The sequence below is a fragment of the Populus nigra genome, chromosome 1 (assembly GCF_951802175.1).
Source record: "Populus nigra chromosome 1, ddPopNigr1.1, whole genome shotgun sequence".
Lineage (NCBI taxonomy): Eukaryota > Viridiplantae > Streptophyta > Magnoliopsida > Malpighiales > Salicaceae > Populus > Populus nigra.
Window position 1 is genome coordinate 37,633,705 of NC_084852.1, and position 16,865 is coordinate 37,650,569.

General features: G+C 33.3%; 3 protein-coding genes across 3 annotated transcripts; 1 reads left to right on the forward strand and 2 right to left on the reverse strand.

Moving 5' to 3' along the window:
• Positions 1-1,259: 1,259 nt before the first annotated feature.
• LOC133695752 (phragmoplastin DRP1E-like) lies at positions 1,260-7,989 on the forward strand. Its single transcript, XM_062117697.1, has 15 exons — positions 1,260-1,601; positions 2,060-2,123; positions 2,705-2,812; positions 3,317-3,418; positions 3,588-3,638; positions 3,763-3,824; positions 4,687-4,777; positions 4,895-4,959; positions 5,225-5,419; positions 5,684-5,803; positions 5,895-5,965; positions 6,347-6,572; positions 6,992-7,042; positions 7,125-7,493; positions 7,640-7,989. Exons 1-15 carry the CDS (start codon positions 1,446-1,448, stop codon positions 7,766-7,768), a joined length of 1,860 nt encoding a protein of 619 aa, XP_061973681.1. The 5' UTR covers positions 1,260-1,445; the 3' UTR covers positions 7,769-7,989.
• Positions 7,990-8,954: 965 nt separating this feature from the next.
• LOC133683113 (haloacid dehalogenase-like hydrolase domain-containing protein Sgpp) lies at positions 8,955-11,389 on the reverse strand. The gene is made up of 5 exons (XM_062106642.1): positions 10,889-11,389; positions 10,020-10,134; positions 9,762-9,913; positions 9,424-9,685; positions 8,955-9,326 (listed from the first exon to the last, which is right to left on the reverse strand). The coding sequence occupies exons 1-5, from the start codon at positions 10,921-10,923 to the stop codon at positions 9,144-9,146; spliced, it is 747 nt and encodes a 248-aa protein (XP_061962626.1). The 5' UTR covers positions 10,924-11,389; the 3' UTR covers positions 8,955-9,143.
• Positions 11,390-11,520: 131 nt separating this feature from the next.
• Positions 11,521-14,017, reverse strand: LOC133683104 (haloacid dehalogenase-like hydrolase domain-containing protein Sgpp). The gene is made up of 5 exons (XM_062106630.1): positions 13,861-14,017; positions 12,852-12,966; positions 12,472-12,623; positions 12,132-12,393; positions 11,521-12,043 (listed from the first exon to the last, which is right to left on the reverse strand). Exons 1-5 carry the CDS (start codon positions 13,896-13,898, stop codon positions 11,852-11,854), a joined length of 759 nt encoding a protein of 252 aa, XP_061962614.1. The 5' UTR covers positions 13,899-14,017; the 3' UTR covers positions 11,521-11,851.
• Between the last annotated feature and the right edge of the window lie 2,848 nt (positions 14,018-16,865).

Consider the following 16,865-nt stretch of genomic DNA (forward strand, 5'->3'; position numbering starts at 1 on the left):
CCAACTTGGTCCAGCAATAGCTTTTATTGTCAACACAAAATAGTCATAAAAAATATATAAAATATTTATGTGTGTAAAGCATTTTAGCCATTTCATATTTAATAATTTGATTATTATGGACAATGATATGAATCGTAAAATTTTGTAATAGGTTCTAATTTTATACTATAAAATACAATATAGATATATTGTAGACTAAAAAGACTTGTAAAAACCCCGTAAGAGCTTTATAAATATAAATATATATAGTTGAAAAACATATTCTTATAAAAAGAATTTAGATATACAAATATAGCATTTGTTTATATTTAACAAAATTAAAAATAAGTAAAAATCATTTTTGATCCTTGTATTTTCTAAATTTAATCAAATTAAATCATTTGCTAATAATTTAGTCACACTACAATGGTATTTAATAATATAATAGTTGTTATTTTTCAAAGTATTTTTATTTAGAAATATATTAAAATAATATATATTTTTTATTTTTTAAAAATAATTTTTAATACAATACATTAAAATAATAAAAAACATAAAAAATAACTTTAAATAAAAAATTCAAAATTCAAATTTTAAAAAAAACATCTACTAATACGTTTGGTTATCAAAGGCTCACTATTTACTTTTCCCATTAATTGACCAAGAAAGTTAGAAACCCATTAGTTGACTTGTGAAAAACAATGCCATGTTGAAGTAGATACTAAAATTTAAAATTCAAGAAAAAAATATGAAATGTGTATATATATATATATATAATATAAAAAAATTCCTAGAATACGTAAAGTAACAGCTAACAAAGTCTCTAGATGCATTTTATTAGTTATATAATAATACACAGTTTGAATGTAATAAATATATTTAAAGTAAATCAATGTAATGAAGTTTAATATTTTAGTAAAATACGTTTTTTTTTATGGTGAATCATACACATTTGAAAAAAAAAACCATAAATAAGGCTAAAATTGCTAAAAACTAAACAGAGGTTATTGAATGACTAAAAAAAAAGGAAGTACAGGCTGATAGTGTGTGACAAAAGTTTAAATAAAAAGGTGTAATATGATCACATTCGAAAACTACAGGGACCAACAGTGATTTTTAGCCATTAAAAAAAAAATACGATAAGCGATGACCTAGTGGGAGTTCAAATTCGAGTCACGGGGAGGTCCACTCCAATTCAAACCAACTGTAAGGTTAGCTGACGTGGCGCATCAGTATAAATGACACATACTTTCTCTCCCCCTCAAATCCCAAATAATCGAAATAAAACAAGAAAAGCGAAAATAGCTCTCTTTATCTTTCTCCTCTACCTGCTCTCTGTCACAATCACTTCGTGTTTTTTAGTTTCCGTTTTGCGCTCCATTTCAAATTCAAAAACAATCGCAACTACCTCCTTGCAGAAACATCTTGCAGTTACAGAAGAGAAACCTAAGGTTTCTTCTTCTCAAATGGCTACCATGGAGAGCTTGATTAGTCTTGTTAATAGAATACAGAGGGCCTGTACTATTCTCGGTGACTACGGCGGTGACTCTGGTGGCGCCGCTGCCGCTTCTTTGCCTACTCTCTGGGAGTCTCTTCCCTCTGTCGCCGTTGTTGGTGGCCAGGTCCTCCTCTCTCTCTATATCTCCACTCACACTGTATTTTTGTTATATATATTTGTGTGTTTTGGAAATCTGAAGTGGACGCGGTTGTTTTTGAAAGTTTCTCTTTATTTTCCTCTTACTTTTTACATTGTTTTTCCGTGTACCGTGCACGCATACGTATCATGTCTTTACATGTGTTGCATACGTATGATTTTTTATGTGTTTTGATATTTTTATTGAGTGTAGTAGTTGTTTTTGAGCTGTTAACGTCTGCTTTGTATTTCTGTTTCAAATGAGAATGTGTTTTTCGTTCTAAGGATTTTATTTATTTTTCTCTTAACTTGAATAAAATTAATTTATCAAAAATGCAAATAAAACAATTTTTTGGCCATATATTTATGTATATCCAAGTGTATATTTATACGTATATAGGTAATAAATATTACAATATGTATGCTTTTGTGTATTTATTATTGTAGAGTTCTGGAAAGTCATCAGTGTTGGAGAGCATTGTGGGTAGAGATTTTCTTCCAAGAGGATCAGGTAAATTTTCAATTTATGTTTTTCTTTATTTTGTTGATTTTAGCTTAAAATCTGATTGGATGCTGAGAAATTTAAAAGAAATAATAGAAAATGTGAATGTTTTCTTAGGTATTAAAGTTTCAAGTCAATTGAGTCAAACTACTTTAGCAAATAGTTTTATATTTATTTCCTGGTTTGTTTTGTGGAACATTTTTTTGGTCCTGCAGTTTCCCCTTTGCTTTCACCTACATTCTTAGTTTTGGACTCTGTTTTGTTGTTTACATGTGTGAATTTAAACTGAAACTTAAAAGAATGGATAAATTGAAAGTTTTGGAATTATTAGTTGATGTAACTTGAGGAAAAAAAGAAGAAAAGTTGAAGTTTTTTGAATTTTTTTTTGTTTCTCGCTTGTTTGGATTAATTACATCAATAATGTTTTGCATAAAATTTGGGTTATATATTGGTATAGTTTGAAATTTGATTGCACTTTAAGATTGAAAAGAAAATGAAAAATGAAAATTTTTTAAGTTTCCTTGGTTTGATTGACAAGAAAAAATATTCCTTCCACGTTTTATTTCTTATGGTTTTCGTGCGATTTTCAGGCATCGTGACAAGGCGGCCTTTGGTTTTGCAACTGCACAAGACAGAACCAGGGATAACTGAGTATGCAGAATTTCTTCACAAGCAAAGGGAGAGATTCACAGATTTCGGTATGTGATCTGTTATGCTGATTATAATGTATGATTGCGTTACTTAGTTACATAATCTTTCAGAAAGTAGTTAAGTGTTTGTTTTCTGGTGAAAAATTCTGACCAGATATATGTGTCTTATCTCCCAGCCTGCTCCAGATTCCCTCTCTGTTTGCACTTTTGACATTTTGCATTGTTTTTGTGCTTCTGAATTTTGATATGATTAGATGATTTATTTGAGATGACATGTTTCAAACATAAGGGTTCTAATGGCTTTCCGACTAAAATTTTGATAGGTTTCATAGTTGAACTTTTCTCGTGGTATATTGGTTGACTGCTTTCTTCCAATAATTCAAATGTGATCTCTCTCCTTATTTGGCCATATTAAGTTGTTTATCAGAAACTGCCACTGTTACAAGATATAAGTTATTTGGCTATACAATGTTTGTGTTTCTCTACCCTTTTCTTATCTTTTGGAGTAGAAGGTACATTTACCAGTGGTTAACTGTATTTCTTCATGTGCAGCTATGGTCCGAAAGGAAATTCAAGACGAAACTGATAAAATTACTGGGAAGTCAAAGCAGATATCTCCTGTTCCTATTCATCTGAGTATCTACTCCCCAAATGGTAAAAGAAGTTGAGCTGTGCAGCAAACATCATATTACATCTATTTTCCGGAACACTATTTATAGTGACCCTTATCTTGACTGGATCATAATAGAATTACAATTTCGTTTTGCATTTATCAATTTCTTGCAGAATGTTCATGGTATATCATTTTTTTTTCCTTTTGCAGTTGTTAACTTGACTTTAATAGATTTGCCTGGTTTAACAAAAGTTGCAGTAGGTACACTTCTCTTTCCTTCTCCTGTATGATTCTGCCCTTTCTTCTGTTAAAATGTGTGTGCTATATTTATTAGTTTCTTCATTCAACCATCAAGTGCATAACTAGAGATGTTTGTTAATGATAGAGGGTCAGCCAGAGAGCATTGTTAAGGACATCGAGAATATGGTTCGTTTATATGTTGAGAAGGTAGATCAAACTTATTTTGAGCAATTTATTGATAAAATTTATCACTTTGAGCATTAGATGTAATATTCATATCATAAATTGCTAAAAATATGCACAATTTGTGGATTTAAGACTGTATACACTTCAGTAGATTTGTATATACACTTACACTAATGACTAGATTTACTCGATTATTGCATGTCTACCCTCTTTCTTTCAATTTGTGCAATGGTTCTCTTCATCAATTATGCTTTCTAATTTGCCTCTCTGGAGGACTCTTGTTATTTGTCTTTAGCAAAAGCAAAATTTTGGTGGCCAAGGGAGACTTGATTAGGGGCTCCACCCGCACCACATGTGTGCTCCAAACCACAGTAGAAGCTCTAGGAGTTTCATTTTATTAGTCTTTCCGTTTTCAGTGTTTTTAAACTACTGTATAATGTCTGTTTTCCATTGATCATAATGAATGAAGTTTCCAATACTTTGTGATTGGTTTTTGATATGAATGTGTGAGGTATTGCTACTTTTTTTGGTTAATATTGATCTGTTGTTTTTTCCATGTAATCAATCTCTATTTGTTAATTGAAAGGATGTTAGTGTGTTCTGTCTCTCTTTTCATGAAATTCAGTTGTATGACTTGCTTTAGGGAATTGGTTCAGCTTTCTCTTTGGCCTAAAGCTCTATTGGTAAAAAGGATGGGTAGGTTGAAGTAATTAAGGTTGGGGTTTGGAACATTATCCAGCAGAAGTTGGGGAAAGGATTTTTTTTTTTTTTTTATCATCCCAAATTTGTGAGAATTGATAAATATATCTATTTTCAAGTTCTTTATGATCTGCTTCTGCCCCCCTACGTTTTAATGCACTAATATGTGACCAATGGAATGCAGTCAAATTGCATTATTCTGGCCATAACTCCAGCCAATCAAGATATAGCAACATCTGATGCTATCAAACTTGCTAGAGAAGTTGATCCAACAGGTTTTACTTTCTGCTCTCTTATTTTTTTTAGGACTCACCCCAGCCTTTCATGGTGCATTCCCCTACTTTTTTTTTGGTGTTCTTTCCTTGATATGGAGTTTTTCTGTTTCTTTCCAGGTGAAAGGACATTCGGGGTGTTGACAAAGCTTGACTTGATGGATAAGGGAACAAATGCACAAGATGTAGACTTTCTTGCTTTTCTCTGTTCTACTGCAATTCTGCAGTACTGAAATGTTTCGCTTCAGTCTAGAGGATATGTGAAAAATATTAATCCGTTCTATCAATTGAGTCCAAAATGGGCATAATTAGAGCATTCCATATGTTTTATGACTGTAAAATAAAAATCAAACAAACCCCCTTGTACTTTTATAAGTTATGTTAGTGAGCATGTGTTTCTTTGCATTTGATAATTTATACTTAATTACATTCCTCTCTGTGTAATTTAAGGTTCTTGAAGGAAGGGCTTACCCACTTCAACACCCTTGGGTTGGAATTGTTAACCGCTCTCAAGCTGATATTAATAAAAATGTGGATATGATTGCTGCTCGTCAAAGGGAGCGCGAGTTCTTTTCCACCAGTCCTGATTATGGACACTTGGCTGGCAGAATGGGTTCTGAATATCTTGCAAAACTTCTGTCCAAGGTTCAATTTCTGCTTTATATGCGAATCTGACAACATTTTCTCCACTTGTTGTTATCCCAGCTTCTTTATCAATTGCTAAATGTCAAGTCTATTAGGGTGAAATTTTTCTTTTCACCTTATCCCCTAGTTTTCAGAAACTAACTCTGCATGTCTAATGTAATGTTGACAGTTTTCCAACTTATGCTAGCATTTTTCCACTTGTATAGTTTTTTCTCAATTCGATGTACAATTGCTGATCACTAATGAGAATTGATGTGTTTCTAGCACTTGGAATCTGTAATTAAAACTCGCATACCAGGTATCACATCTTTAATAAATAGAAGCATCGATGATCTTGAATCAGAGTTGGATCACCTTGGTAGACCTGTCACAATTGATGCTGGGGTGAGGAGTTCATGTACTATTTGTTTATTGTTGATAGATGGACATGAGCTGGGTTGATTATTTACTAATTGTTGTTATGTGTGTGTAACAGGCTCAGCTATATACTATTCTAGAGTTATGCCGAGCATTTGATCGTGTATTCAAGGAACATTTGGATGGAGGGTACCATAACAAACTTTGTTTTTCACCATTCTTTCTGTTAATGAAACTGTTTCCAGCTGTTAGTGGAAGCAGCATCATAACACAATTTGTTGCTTCATTTTGAATCATATCAATAGTAAATAAATAAGGCCAGGTCTCAGTTTTGATTGATTTTGTGTTCAAGGGAAACATGCATAGTTGCATTGAAGGAATTCTCATTCTCTTGATTCAAGTGCACTTGTTCTTTCACGTTATATTTGAATAGATCAATCTTAGAAATGCCCATCAATTCTTCATTATGAGCTGTTTGTTTTTGATGATATTGTTTTCCTTTCTAATTATCTGAATGATTAGATTCTTAGAACTACTATAACCAGTTTTTTTTTTTTTATTAAACCTCAGGCGTCCTGGTGGTGATCGAATTTATGGAGTTTTTGACTACCAGCTTCCTACTGCTTTGAGGAAGCTTCCGTTTGACCGTCACTTGTCTCTGCAAAATGTAAGAAAAGTGGTTTCAGAGGCAGATGGATATCAACCTCATCTAATTGCACCAGAGCAAGGTTATCGACGTCTTATTGATGGTGCACTTAATTACTTCAGAGGCCCTGCTGAAGCTTCTGTAGATGCCGTAAGTAACCATGTTTCTTGTTTTAAACTTCCATCATCTGTTCTTCATGGTGAGTTTTCATATTAAGTAACTGATAATGATGGATAAGGAATTCTTATATGTTCATGAGATGTTTGCTGGTCTGAAGCCTCAGGAAATTTCAGGGCTATGGATGATATCTGAGTGATATGTATTCAAAACATTACAGAAGAAAAATAAATGGAAGTTTGGCTAACGTTCAGGAATCCTTTTCAAAGTTAATTCAAATAAGTAGTGTCTTTTAAGAATAAGAGTCTCTGGATACGTAACAAAGGTTTGCATCACAAGATGTGGTCATAAAATTTTGTCTCAACTTTCGCCATTCCTTAATACAAATTCCGTCAGATCTTATCCAGTCATGGAATCTGCAATAAGTTCTATTGATCGGTGTTATCTCGCAGGTTCACTTTATTTTGAAGGAGATCGTAAGGAGGTCAATTGGAGAAACCCAGGTTTGGAGTTCAGAAACTTTACAGGTGTATGACTGTAAAAGGTCTAGAAAGAATGATAATTAGTGATTTGGGAAATGAACAGGAGTTGAAGCGCTTTCCAACTCTTCAAGCTGAAATAGCTTCTGCAGCCTATGATGCACTGGAGAGGTTCCGTGAAGACAGCAAGAAGACAACTTTGAGGTTGGTGGAAATGGAATCCTCTTACCTGACTGTTGATTTCTTCAGGAAACTTCCCCTAGAGGCGGAGAAGGGTGGAGATCCAACTGTCTCTAATGTAGACCGATACGCAGAGGGGCATTTTCGTAGAATAGGATCAAACGTATCCTCTTATGTTGGTATGGTGTCTCAGACACTGAGGAATTCAATTCCAAAGGCTGTGGTTCATTGTCAAGTGAAGGAGGCCAAGCGATCTTTACTGGATCACTTTTATACCCAAGTGGGTAAAAAGGAGGTAGGGAAAAAACATTAGCATTTTTTATTCTCCAATGGGGATTTGATGTCATATAAACTTGGTAATTATTATTTTTTTACCATTTGCCTACTGCAAGACAATTACAAGTACGTGTTTTATTGATTTTTCAGTCATTTGTTCTGTAGGGAAAGCAACTTGCAGCATTGCTAGATGAAGATCCTGCATTGATGGAAAGGAGGCAGAAATGTGCAAGAAGGCTTGAGTTATACAAAAATGCAAGGGATGAGATTGATTCAGTCTCATGGGCTGCATGAGATGAATCATGAAGATAAAATTTGATATAGTTAGTGACTGACAGGCATGATACGGCAGGCGGATTATATTAGCCTCTCGTGCCAGCCAATCCTAGTTTTTTCAGCTGGGATGATTTTTTATATATCCTGAATTTGTCTCTGTTGCAAGTCCTTCAACCACTCTCATTTGCGGATGTCTGGTAGATTGCTCTTATAATCCTTACTCAGGAATTTTTTTTTTTAATTGTTTAGTATTGTGATGGTGGTGGTTTTTTTTTCACTTTAAAATGTAGTTAAATAATATTTTTTATTTTTTAAAATTTATTTTTAATATTAATATAAAAAAAATCAAAAAATTAATTTAAAATTTGAAAATACGCACTAGCGCCTTCCCAAATGCTTCTTGACTTTCCTAGTTTGAAATCTAGCTTATTCCCTTCCCCATTTTTTATTTTTATTTTGTCATTTAGCATTCTCTCTTGGAGCATTAGTAACCGCAGCCCGTTTCTAGCCATGATCTTCAGCCCATTTATTTATTTATTATTATTTCTTTTATAAGCCATCTACGGTCTTCAGTCTCTCTGGGGCCAACATGTATTTTTGCGTCTATCATAATCACAGGGTTCCATCCAATATAACATAACACTGCTCTTAGTGGGTCTTCAGTTGGCACACGCTACGTCCCTGGTGGAATCAAGTTTCTTTTCTAGTGTACATAGATAATGTTAAGGTATTGTGCGTGTTTTTCAGCAGTAAAAAAAAACATATATTACTAGTCTTATATCGATAAATGCATATGAATTTCAGTCAAGCTCGTGTATTGTAACGTGTACCATGAATAGAAACTAGAGTTCTTAAGTTTTAAAATTAAAATTAATAGAGGAAGACTTTTATATATTCTGCAAAAATCTTTAAATTCAATAATATGATGAAAAAAATAAAATATCAACAATTTATATAAAGGTATAAACTGTCATTGATTAAAAAAGGAAGCCAAAGCAATTAAAACAAAATCTTTTTAGTCTAATTTAAAAATAAATCCATAAACATCAGCGGGCTTTTATATTTGTCTATAACTAAGTCATTTTATTAGTTTTCTATGATAATTTAATTGTTTTTTTAAAATGTCTTTTATTTTTATTCAAAAATCTTAGTCTCACTTACCAAGGGCAAAAATAAGATTGCATTTGAAAAGACACTTTGAGCATTTACAGAAGAATTTAACCGTCAAGATGCTATTATTAGACCTCATATGACAACGCAAGCCCTTAATCAAGCTTGTGAGCTTATTCAAGCCTGTGATCGTGATCCTTGTTCAAGCAGTACGTTTTACAGGTTAAGCAGTGAATAATGGTGGAAGGATGAGCAGTAATACACTATTTTGCCAATGCATTATTCAAACTACAGCTTTTCCTGCACTCTCAAGCTCTTCCAGTGCTGCCCAGAGTTTCGGATCATTATAATCCTTGAGGAGAAAGGTAGGGTTCGCTTCCATCAGCGCATGCTCTGGGTTTCCTGTAGTCAACCCAACAACTGGCAACCCAGCTGCCACTCCAGCTTTTATCCCTGAAACAGAATCCTGTTCAAGTGAAAACCAGAAAAGCAAAGCATCAGATTTCACGAAAGAACAATGGCTTGGAGCAATATTTGGAGGGAGCTGAGGGAAGAAGGGATACCTCGAATACAAAAGTGTGGTCTTTTGACACCTTGAGTGCTTCAAGAGCCTTCAAGTAGGGGTCTGGGTGTGGTTTTGGATGCTCACATTCACTTCCTATTATAAGAGATTCAAAGAAATCTGTGAGCCCCAGAATCGATATGATGAGTTCAGCATTCTCTCTTGGAGCGTTAGTAACTGCAGCCCGTTTCAAGCCATGATCTTCAACCCATTTCTTCATTTTGTATAAGCCATTTACAGCCATCAATCTTTCTGGGGCCAATCTGTTTTTCCATTGGAGAAATCTCATGGTAAGGGCTTCATGAAACTTCTAACTATATAAGAACATTGGCATTTTACCTCCGAAACAAAGCTTCTTTATCAGCAAGAAATTTCATGCCTCCTTCAATATCATCAGGGAAGAGAACCAAAGCCATATCTTCATTATGCTTGCCAGAAAGTTTCTCAGAGAAGAACTTCTCGGTAATAGGAACCCCTCCGTTGAAATTTATCTATTACAAACCAAAATGTTGGTTAATCCCCTCCACTTCATTTTGTGTAATTTAACTCATTTGATTATTGATCAGAAACAACGACCCTATTCATTAAACAAATTACCTCTTGAAGCATTTCTCGAAAGGTAAAATAGTGAAGGGGATCAGAATCGCATAAAGTTCCATCAACATCAAATAATACAGCTTCCAGTGGAGCAAATCCAGAAAGAGAGCTTTTTCTGCACCCAGAAAACGAAGACATTTGAATCAAGATCATCAATCGCCATGGCTCGTGAGTCGTGCCCCTGATTTCTTAACCACCAACTAAGCATCAAAATTGCATCTTCAGTCCAGTTTGCTTATCATATCATGCGCAGTGACTTGGTTATTATTATTTTCAATCCGCCTTTATCCATTTCCTTCCCCAGGGCCTAATCTATTTTCCACAAAAAAAGCTGAGATGTATGAACTTCAGGCAACGTGAAAATGAAACTCTTTTTGGATCTGGTTTTTGTTTAATACCATTAGAAACATCATTTCCATCTTCGTGCTTACCATCCATTTAAAATTTGTATTACATTCAATAAAGAGGTTCCATGAAATAATCAGCCGAGAAAACAATATTTGGCTAGTTAGGTGGATTACAGAAAACAAGGGATGTGTTTTCAGCTGTCCTAACACTCAGCGCCACTTGATCCGATGGATTCATTACATTTTTTATTCTCGCGTCTCAACTCTGAAGTTTTATGCTAACGCTTTTACTAATATCTGCTAAAATCTCTTCCTAAATGATACATGTAATTAAAACATAAACAAAACACCAGGTGTAGAACCAGGTAATTAATTACAAAACAGGACGGAGTGGATTGAGACTGAGACACAGAATCATAGGCAGTAAAACCTTTTTGGTTTTCTAAACATCCATTGACGTACACAATCAACATTAAAACTTGGAAACGAAGATCAAGCACGAAAGGAGATTAAGAGAAATACCTCTCAACCGAGTTTTCACCAGAAGAAACTGTCATTGCTTTAATTTGATGCGAGGCTGCAAATAGCACAAGGGCCTATCTATACTCTTTGAGAAGAGAGAGCTTGTTCTTCTTCAAGGGGGTATTGAATGAACAAGAGGTCCAAGAGCCCAAGATAATTGAAGAGAACCAAATAGGGGAATCTATAAAAAGGGAGCAAAAGACACGGGTGGGCTGGTTCGCTGCCTTCTTTTTTCTTGTTCCTTGACTGAATTGTCGTGCTGTGCATCAGCAAGTGGCTCAAAGTGCTTTTCATATCTTATTAATTTTTTTAAGCTATTGCAATTCACGTTACTTCTTTGTAGTCTATTAATAAATGCTGACATGATCACGGCCCGAGGCATTTCAATATTAACAAACTTCTCCTAGTCTAGTATTCTGTTTTTTCCTCTAGCTGATACTCTTTAAATCCTAACACATAAATTTATCCCCCCCACTGTAGTTTGAATAAAAAATCTCAACATAAACTCTGACAACCAAGTTAGCTAGATTGGATTGTGCCATTATCATTCTGTGAATCGGTGAAAGGTTGGAAGGGTTCATTCTGAAGGGCCTATTTGCAAAGACGTGGCTCCGAAAGTGACAAGAGTTCCGAATAGTAATTATCAGAAAATGCATAATCAGATCATAATGATCGAATATAAATTTGTTTTCAGATTACACACCGAAAGTAGAATACAATTGTGGATTGTGATTCCATTTATTTTCAAGTGATTATCCCAATACCTTTGAGAAGCACTGCATACGCATGTTCTGTATGAATGTTAGGAGTGACACGTCCCCTAAGACCAATTGGACGCCATTCATTATGGTCCAATGCGCTTGATGTCAGACCGCAAGCAGCTTCAGGGGGTAAGATCGCAAGTTCTATTGGAAAAGAATTATTCAGGTAAATCATAATCCTTCTAGTTACCAAGGAGATTATTCAAGCGGTAGGTTTTGCAGCAGCTGCTTGCTTATCAAGTTCTTCCAGAGCTGTCCACAACTTTGGATCTTCATAATCCTTTATAAGAAGTGTAGGCTTTGCCTCCAGCAATAAATGTTCTGGGTTTCTGGTAGTTAAACCAACAACAGGCATCCCGGCGGCCACCCCAGCTTTTATGCCTGAAACAGAATCCTAACCAAGGAAAAACAGAACAGAATGTTAGGAAAATCTCCCGAGCTTCAGAAGCTTAGAAAATAACAAATCTAGGAAGAAGGCCAACCTCGCACACAAAGGTGTGGTCCTTTGACACATTGAGCACTTCAAGAGCCTTCAAGTAGGGTTCTGGGTGTGGTTTGGCATGTTGACAATCATCCCCAATGATAACAGCATGAAAAAAATCTGAGAGGCCCAGAAGTGAGATCATGAGTTCAGCATTTGCTCTTGGAGCATTCGTAACTGCAGCTCGTTTCAGCCCACGGTCTTCAACCCATTTCTTCAATTTGTATAGACCATTTATAGGCTTAAGTTGCTCAGATGCCAACCTGTTTCAAATAGAAGAGGTTACATGGTTTGGACCAAGAGAGAATCTCAACAGAGGAACTAACTAGTAGGTGATCTACCTTCGGAACATGGCTTCCTTATCCTCCGTGAATTTTAAGCCTCGCTGGAGATCATCGGGAAAGAGGGACAAGGCAATATCCTCATTATGCTTGCCAGCAATATTCTGAACAAAGAATTCCTCCGTAATTGGGACCCCGTCATTGAAATTTATCTGTTGGACAACGCAATGTGATTAGTTCTCCAATCTGGATTAGTAGTTTTCAAAAAGTATAGCTTAAGTGATAGGTCTATCAATTAGACAGCATGATTTAACATATTCAACTCCTCAAGGAAAGAACATCTCCTGTTACAGCTTTGCATGGTGTGATGCACATGTGTGTGGAAGAAAAATATGATCACAACACAATGAAGACCTGAGTTTTCAGTACAGAAGCATTACCTCTTGAAGCATTTCTCGGAAGGCATAGTGGTGGAGGGGATCTGAGTCACAGAGAGTCCCATCAACATCAAATAGTATCGCTTCCAAAGGAGCAAGCCTGGAGAGAGAGAATGTACTGCATCCAATTTTTTTAAAAAAACAAAAACAAAAAAACGAGTGTGATCAAATAATGAAGAATCCCAAACGGCGAACAGTACAAATCTTTTATCACCAGCTTATCAGGCAGTTACTTTAGCATCAAGAACCAGTGTCAACACCACTTTGCCACTAGATTGAGTCACTAATATCCTTTCTCGTCATTCATTTTCTTCCAACATTACATGATTTTGACAGGAGGAAAAAAAAAGATATAAAAAACTTGTCCATTTAAGCTTGTTTCATCAGGCACATGTCTATGTATGAAAGATGTGGGCTCCTAATTATGATTTAAAGTGATAACAGGACAGTTACTAACTTATTAAAAGCATTCATAGCCAACAGTTCCAGATTTGGGAGCAACCAACTACTTTGAACCTATCATATCCTAGCTAGCTTCCACCACCAGTTCCTATCAACAGCACTCATGCTTCGATTAAAAAGGAAGATCAATCCTAACAAAAACAACTACGTTTTGGGAAACTTATAAGACCTCTGTATACCCTCGATGAATTGTCCTAAGATAATTGTCAAAAGAAGAAAAAATAATATCGAGAGCAATGCATGCAATGTTATCTAGCAGATCACAGGGGAAAATAATAATAACAAAGACTTGTGGGTCTCCCATTACTGACTCAATACGTATATGATGGAAAATCTAAAATGCATTAAGAAACGAGATTATGAAAATCAAGGCCATGGTTAGATGGATCCTAACTCCAAAAATAAAGAGAAAACCAACATCAAAAGAATGAAATAAAAGAGACGAGCAGAAACACATTAATGATCTTAATTTGTATACAAATCTAAGAACTTAAAAGGACCCAATAAATAGCTTGCAAATATTAAAAGAAAAAAAGGAAAAAAAACGCACGCATCATCAACAATATTTTCTGCAGAAGAAACCGTCATGTTGTGATGTTAGGGAAGCCTCGGGTGTTTTTGCTTGCTTTTTCTAAAAAACAAATATAAAAATGGTTTGTGTTGTGAATTATGAATTATGAAATATGAAAGGGGCTGGTTTATTGAAATAATTTAAAGAGAGAATATAAAAGAGAATCAATTGTTGGAGATTGAAAGATTCCAGTTGCCGACTTGCGTTGCGTTGCCTTTCTGTCCCCTAATCTCTATTGTTTTGTTTTTTTTTATTATAGCCCCCGATTTTTCTACAAATATGAATTGATCCCCCTTTTCTTACAATTTCTTTGGATAATAGACCATTAGTAATTTTTACCAAATATCTTCTCCAATTAAGTGAGTTCCATCAACATAATGGTTAAATTTTGAGCACAGTGGCTTAAGATTAATGGAGATCTTGAGCAAAATATTCTTTTAAAATTATTAAAAAATATTTTTTATGTATCTCTGACAAGTAGAGCCTTAAATAATTTTCATTTTAAACTTGGGATCTTTGTTTTTTAGTGAGGATAATTTTTATTTCATAAAATATAATTGACAAATATATTTAATTTATTTTTTAGACCTATTGTTAAGTGAAGATCTTGGGTGTGACCATTAGCTTAAGTCGGCTATGATTTTGAGATATGATATAGAAAATTTAGGGTTTGATTTCTTAGCTTTAATTGTATTTCATCTATTTTTAAAAAATTACTAGTTAAAACATGGTTGCTGGTAAGATAAACTTGTCACAAGTATTATTATTTTATTAATAAAACTGGCATTGTTTAAAGATAATTCAATCTTTGCGGAAAAATTATTGATGATTTTAGTTACTGAAATTCATATTTATAATTTTTTAAAAAATATTATACAATGAATGTTGATGAAAATAAATTAATATTTAAATAAATTAAGATTTTGAAAATCAAAATACTATGTAGTATTTAAATCTGGAACGTCACATTTATGTGGCATGCCTGTGACGTATTTTAATATAAGGACAATTAATGAATAAATGAAACTAGAGGGGTCTTCTAGCCAAAGTGGAAAATTTATAGTGTTCTAAATCTCAATATATATATATATATATATATATATATATATATATATATATATATATATATATTCTTTGGAAAATTTTCTCTGTTATTTAATTTAGAAACAATTTAAACATGTTTATGATGTTAATAACTCGTTGTCTATCCCTTGAGATGAAAGATTCATGATGTTGGATTCGAAGTTGGATTGCTCGCAAATATTTAATTAAATTTGATATGAGCAAGATAAATTAAATTATCTTATAATTAATAAGCGTACAAATACAATTAATTAAATCTTACATGATAGGCATAATATGGAATTATATCAGATTAATTAATTACAAAAAGTTGTGTCGTAGTAATCTAAGGCTAAAAGCAACGGGTAAGAATATTCTCCTATTATTCCAACAACTCCACTTCAAAAGATTGCCTAACCTTTCAAAGTCTTCGAACCAGTAAATTGACTCCATTTTCTCTCTATGAATACTAATCTAAGGCTAAACGCAAAAAAAAAAAAGGATGCACTGACATAAAAGACATAAGAAAATACAAAAACAAAATAGGCGAAACATATATATATATATATATATATATATATATATATATATATATATATATATATTTCTCAGGTTTTGGTACCTCTAAACAGCCCCCCCAACATGATGTTGAATTTATTTTTTTTGAAAAAATATATTTTTTTAGTTAAATTTTTTTATTATTTTATTCGGTGTTACCATGCTTTTCAAGTTTTTTTTATTTGAAGGGAATAATTTTTTTATTTTATTTTTTCTATTCAATATTATTTTATTTTTTATTTTTTTATTAATATACTAGGATTTTATATATTTTTTTATAAACTACTGTAAAATTTTTGAAATGGGAGAAAGTCACAGAGCAAAACATGCTTATATAGAAGAGAGTAAGAATATTTTCTATTGAAAAAAAGTCTAGAAACTAGTGTGTTGTTATCTTCCATGCCAATTGCTTTTATTGGAAATTTTGATAGTGAAATTCATGATAGAACAGGTCACATAAATATGTTAGGTTAAGGATGGGCATGAAAGTGTTGTGTTGAGATCTAGAATAAAGCAACCTACGCGGTGTTATTGCTTCACGATAAAATGACTTACGTAAAAAAAAGATGTCAATGAGACATTATCTAACTAAAATCTAAACTTGAGGATGAATTCCTTATAACCTGAGAAGATACTGACACACAAGTTTTTTTAAAAAAAAATAAATATTTTTCTTTGTTCAATTTTTAATTATTTTATTTTATATTACTATGCTTTTTTCGTTTTTTTATTTGAAGGGAATATTTTTTACTACTTTTTTTTTCTATCTAATATTACTAGGATTTCTAGTTTTTTCAATATCAAAGGTTTTCATAGCATTTTGAAAAGCGAGACTGTGATGTATAAAAATTAAATATTTTAGATGTTTTTTTTATAATTATGATATTATTGGGTTTTTAGAATTGTGATTTATAACAAACTTTGTTATTCTTCGTTTATATCTACGTCACAACCTTATTTATACAAGGGACTTGGGATGTCATAATTAATTTCAACAAAAGAAATTAATTCTAGCATTTTTTATAAAATAAAAGCTAATTTATTATAGATGTTTAAAACTATCCAAACGCTTTTTTTTTAAGTTTAACACCTAACAGTAAAAAATAAAGCCAAAACGTTCGGTGAATCTTAACAACTATTGTTTATGGGTTGGGACAAAAAAAAATTCCACGACCAAAAAATTATTTTTTTCAATTAACCAAACCCAAAACCAAGTTGGGTGCATGAGAGTGATTTAAACCCAAAGCACACATAGTCTAGGGCTCTCACCTCTAACAACTTTGATGTCCAACCGGTCTATTTTTTATTTCTCAGCCATGGCTATATAAGCCATGAGAAAATCTTGGAGTTTTTCAATGTATGAT

Bases quoted from the DNA above. Each gene is read 5' to 3' on its own strand.
- LOC133695752 (XM_062117697.1), top strand. From the start codon at position 1,446: ATGGCTACCATGGAGAGCTTGATTAGTCTTGTTAATAGAATACAGAGG. The intron at 3,639-3,762 runs GTACACTTCTCT...TGTTAATGATAG, and splicing joins TTTAACAAAAGTTGCAGTAG to AGGGTCAGCCAGAGAGCATT. The intron at 5,966-6,346 runs GTACCATAACAA...ATTAAACCTCAG, and splicing joins AAGGAACATTTGGATGGAGG to GCGTCCTGGTGGTGATCGAA.
- LOC133683113 (XM_062106642.1), bottom strand. From the start codon at position 10,923: ATGACAGTTTCTTCTGGTGAAAACTCGGTTGAGAG. The intron at 10,135-10,888 runs GTATTTCTCTTA...TTCTGGGTGCAG, and splicing joins GGTGAAAACTCGGTTGAGAG to AAAAAGCTCTCTTTCTGGAT. The intron at 9,327-9,423 runs GTATCCCTTCTT...TCACTTGAACAG, and splicing joins ACCACACTTTTGTATTCGAG to GATTCTGTTTCAGGGATAAA.
- LOC133683104 (XM_062106630.1), bottom strand. From the start codon at position 13,898: ATGACGGTTTCTTCTGCAGAAAATATTGTTGATGATGC. The intron at 12,967-13,860 runs GTGCGTTTTTTT...AATTGGATGCAG, and splicing joins GAAAATATTGTTGATGATGC to TACATTCTCTCTCTCCAGGC. The intron at 12,624-12,851 runs GTAATGCTTCTG...GTTGTCCAACAG, and splicing joins TCCGAGAAATGCTTCAAGAG to ATAAATTTCAATGACGGGGT.